At 38.3% G+C, this 4,746-nt stretch overlaps 1 protein-coding gene across 1 annotated transcript; it reads left to right on the top strand.

Annotated features, from left to right (window-relative positions):
• Positions 1-1,311: 1,311 nt before the first annotated feature.
• Positions 1,312-3,312, top strand: MC5R (melanocortin 5 receptor; the record flags this gene model as incomplete). The annotated part of the gene is made up of 2 exons (XM_084283237.1): positions 1,312-1,395; positions 2,253-3,312. Exon 2 carries the CDS (start codon positions 2,335-2,337, stop codon positions 3,310-3,312), a length of 978 nt encoding a protein of 325 aa, XP_084139363.1. The 5' UTR covers positions 1,312-1,395; positions 2,253-2,334.
• Between the last annotated feature and the right edge of the window lie 1,434 nt (positions 3,313-4,746).

Raw genomic sequence — 4,746 nt, 5'->3', positions numbered from 1 at the left:
GCATTCTAACTATAAACTCTATTTATACGTCCTCTGAAAACTCAAAAATGGCACAGCACAGAGCAATAAAATTTGTGTTTTCTGGTGGTGATTCCTTAAGAGAAATACTGTAAGTTAAAAATAGGTATTTGAAATTGTTATATAGAACAGAAGAAAAAAATAAATCTAACCACCTGATTTACGGAAAGGTGGCAATTGGAGAAACAGAGAGTTTTTATCTCAAGTTAACTTTAAACCTTGCATGGTATTTGACTGGCTAGTTAGTGGATAACATAAAGGGTATTTACCAGTGTTTGTAGGATGTGTGCTTTGGATTTTTCTGCATGCAGAAGCAGAGCCCCTTTGCAAAAGAAGAGACTGGCACTAATTTTGCCATCTTTTGGGTGAAGCCCAAAATGAGTATGGACTGCCTGACTGCTAGACCCACAGAGGGGCTCCAGATACTGCAATGCTGATAATTGAATTTCTCAGTTCTTGGACCCTGTGAATCCTGGGGGAGTTCACATCCACCTCATGGAGCCCTGGTTCCCAGCACAGTAGTGTGTACTCCTCCTCAACTGCATCAAAATCTCTATTCTAGCAAGGGGACCAGGAGGTAGTTGTTTATTTTTTTCTATTTTTTTTTTTTCTCTTTGGTTTTGTTTTGTTTCATAGAAATTACTTTGCTTATCTCTTCTGTTAATGGTGTGGCAGGGTTGACTGCATGTTCTCTTCTGAGCTTTGTGAGGGTGTGCTTCTTATTCTTATAAAATTTAACTGTGGATATAAGAAAAATGTTTATAAGAATAATAACCCTTCCACTTTAATAATGGTTTTCTACTCTTACATCTTCCAGAATATGAAGTTATTGTCGACAAGAACTAGCAAAAGCAGAGAAAACAACAACAACAAAAACCCACTCACATAAGAGATGTTTTTGGAAAGAAGCATGCCTAAAGCATTTTCCTCTTTACTATCATTTTCCGTAAAGGATATACTAGAAAGCAAGAATTTTAAAAAGCTCACCCTCAATTTTAGATCAGAATCATTGTCGAGTTAAAAATAAAGACACTTGAAAACCACTAGATGGTGGTAAAAACCCAAGCCTTTGCTAACAAAATCTGTGAAAAGAGAAGTTCAGCAGGGCAAAGGGGAGGAGGAGCCACAGCCTGAGTACTGAAGTCATTATTGCTCGGAGACTATAAAAAGGCAGTTGCACAGTAAGTAATTTATACATGGTCAGCCTTGACTCTATGGATATACTCATTCCTTTTCTTCTATAATGTCATCTGTTCCCACCAAGGAGTCCCCAGCCCCAGATGTCGGGTGAAGAGGGGACGAAACTTCTGCTCTCTGGAGGAAAGGTTGCGGGTGATGAAGAGGAAGAGCAGCTGAAGGAGCAGCTCTGGTAAATAGGTACAGTTAATTCTTGATTACAAATAAAAAGTCACTTTTAAAAACTGAAAATGATTTAGCTTGAGAAGCTTTGAATTTTACTTGCAACAAGTCACTGACAATCAGCTTTAGGTGTGCCCCTTATTAAGAATCCGATGGTTTACAGCGTGCTTTGAATATTCTCATTACCAAAAAAGCATTGAATAAAATGCTTTCAATCTGGAATAGAAAACATATTTCTATGACAGAATTTCCCCCTACAAATTCTGTAACCTCACTCTATCCTGGAATGTATGGATTTGCCTTGGTTAGTGGTTTAATACTATGCTCCTAAAATGAGAATGTCGGTATTGCACAGACAAGCTGTTTATAACACAGATCATGCAAACTTAAAAAGTACAAAGGTCAGGAAGCATGTATTTTTTTTATTTTTTATTTTTTATTTTTTACTGGAAATGTTCAATTCTTTATTGTGGCAGCAATTCAACTTCTGTATATTACATTCAAGTGAGCAGGTTCTGCTCAACCTAACACTCTGTTCTCCTACATTTCAGGGTTCTGAGAACTCAAGCTCTGAAAACTGTTGTTTTGTGTTCAGCAGAATTTCCAGGATATTGTGCTCACTTCTGGGAGACCAAATAGGATAAATGAAAATGTTGAAGAGTGCATGAATCTCTTCATTATTTTGTGGTTTTAATTTCCCAGTAAGGATGAGTAGAAAAACTCTGAGGCATTTGGAGGTTAATTTAGAATCTGTAGAGGAATATGGTGTGGAAGAGGCAGGATGTGTACAAGCCAAATTACGTAGAAATGGTTGATATTTGTTTTGTCAACTTCTGCCTGTTCTCGTCATGCTGTATTTTTTTTTTTTTTGGCAGGGTCTTTTGCCTTTTGGAAAATGCATTTACCACACTCCTTGGCAAGTCCCTCAGAGAGAACAGAACGTGTTTGCTTCCAGAGATGAACACGTCCTCTCAACTGTATGTTTCTGAACTAAACCTGAGTGCCTTTGGCAGCAACTTTACCGTGCCTACTGTCAAGAGCAAGTCATCACCATGTGAGCAAGTGGTCATTGCAGCTGAGGTGTTCCTCACTCTGGGCATTGTAAGCCTCCTTGAAAATATCTTAGTGATATGTGCAATAGTTAAGAACAAGAACTTGCATTCACCCATGTATTTTTTTGTTTGCAGTTTAGCAGTGGCTGACATGCTGGTTAGTGTGTCTAATGCATGGGAGACCATAACAATATACTTAATAAACAATAGGCATATTATTATGGAAGATACCTTTGTCCGTCATATAGACAATGTCTTTGATTCAATGATCTGCATATCTGTAGTGGCTTCCATGTGCAGTTTGCTGGCTATAGCAATAGACAGATACATCACTATCTTCTATGCCCTGCGTTACCACAACATCATGACAGTGAAAAGATCAGGGCTTATCATTGCATGCATCTGGACCTTTTGCACGGGCTGTGGCATTATCTTCATTCTTTATTATGAATCAACTTATGTTATAATTTGTCTCATCATTATGTTTTTTACCATGTTGTTTCTCATGGTCTCACTGTATATCCATATGTTCCTTCTGGCTCGTACTCATGTGAAGAAAATAGCTGCTTTGCCTGGGTACAACTCTGTCCATCAAAGAACCAGTATGAAGGGAGCCATCACTCTGACTATGCTTCTTGGCATCTTCATCGTTTGCTGGGCTCCATTCTTCCTCCACCTCATCCTGATGATCTCCTGCCCTCAAAACCTCTACTGTGTTTGCTTCATGTCTCACTTCAACATGTACCTCATTCTCATTATGTGCAACTCAGTGATTGATCCCTTGATCTATGCCTTTCGTAGCCAGGAAATGAGGAAGACCTTCAAAGAGATCATTTGTTGCTATAGCCTGAGAATGGCCTGTAGATTATCAAACAAATATTAGCAAAACAAAACAAAACCAGGGAAGAGAACTGAATTGCAACATTTTGCTGCACCCTGTTATTCTGCTAAAAGGCCTATGGAATAGCTTCCTCTATCCAGCTGTAATGATTTATGTGGCAATCAGAATTATTTTTTTAAATGTGATTTGACCTTTCTTGCCCTCCATGAACCTCTCACACTGGTGGTAGGAGCTACTCTGTGCATCTACATCAAGGGGAGAAAGAATATTTTGAACCTCATTTAACCTACCGAAGACTCTGGATCTTATAAGAGGATTGCACAGGGAAAGCCTTATTTTTCTTTCTACCAAATGTGATGTGTGATCTGCCATGTAAATGAGCCCATCAGCTTCTCAGTACGTGTTTCTTTCAATATTCTTTGTCTCTCTATATACAGCATGACTTATTTTGATGACCAGAATTAACACTTTTTTATTTATTTTTTTTGGAGGGGGGGGCTATTTTCTTCCAAAGTCATAAAATGGGAGTAGTTCCAATTATCAAGGTTCACATGCCTCACTCAATACAGTTATGATCAATAAATATGCATGTATCAGCAGTCTTATATTGTAGTCATGACTGTTACTGTCATAAAATGTGTATTATGTAAGAGAAAATTGTTCCCACAAAATTTCCCAGGATGCATACTGTGTGTTGTCATATCTGACTCTATGTGTTCTTATCACTGTGTCTGTGGGAAGATGTACCATAGCCTGATTTTTAGCCTGAATATGAAGACTGAGATGATTCTAGTTTGTTTTGCTCATTCACCAGGGCTGGGAAAGCAAAGGGCACACAGCCTCTAACTTGAAATATGCTTTTGAAGAGAAAGAATGACTGAACGAGTGGCTGCTTTTGTATAGACCTTAGAAAAGCATTTCAGCTTGGAGTAGCTTTTGTTATTGGAGGAAGCTGTGCTGTAGATAGCATTTTTCAAGCTGGGGGAGACAAATCAAGTTTGATGATCAGGAGGGATAGTAGGCATTGACAAAACAGGGATGTCGAACTCAGGCATGTGCAGCTATAACATGGAGTACTAACTTTTGCTCCCCAGACAAACTGTTTTTGTCTTTGCTGAGAGGATTCAGAGGTGAAACCCCTCATGCATTTTGTGTGAGCAGTTCACATCTAGTCATGCTCTCATAAGCATGCTGTTCTGTGTGATGTGCAAAATATTGGATTTGTCACAGATAAAGGAAGTGCAACTGTGGCATTGATTTCTTAATGCTAATGGATACATATATTGCACTGAGATATGTGCAAGGTAAATATTTCAAGTAGAGATATGCCCTCCTGACTAGATATCACAAAACAGCTTGAAAAAATGAATGATTTCTTTCAAAATGCTGAAAGAATAATCCTGATCTAAGGGTACTCTAAGTCTTGTTGTCAATAGAAGGACTATGATTGACTCAATAGATTATCTTTCTAAGGTA

Source organism: Netta rufina, assembly GCF_964035555.1.
Source record: "Netta rufina genome assembly, chromosome: 2".
Lineage (NCBI taxonomy): Eukaryota > Metazoa > Chordata > Aves > Anseriformes > Anatidae > Netta > Netta rufina.
Note: the sequence above shows the minus strand (reverse complement) of the source record. Positions and strands in the feature narration are given on the sequence as shown.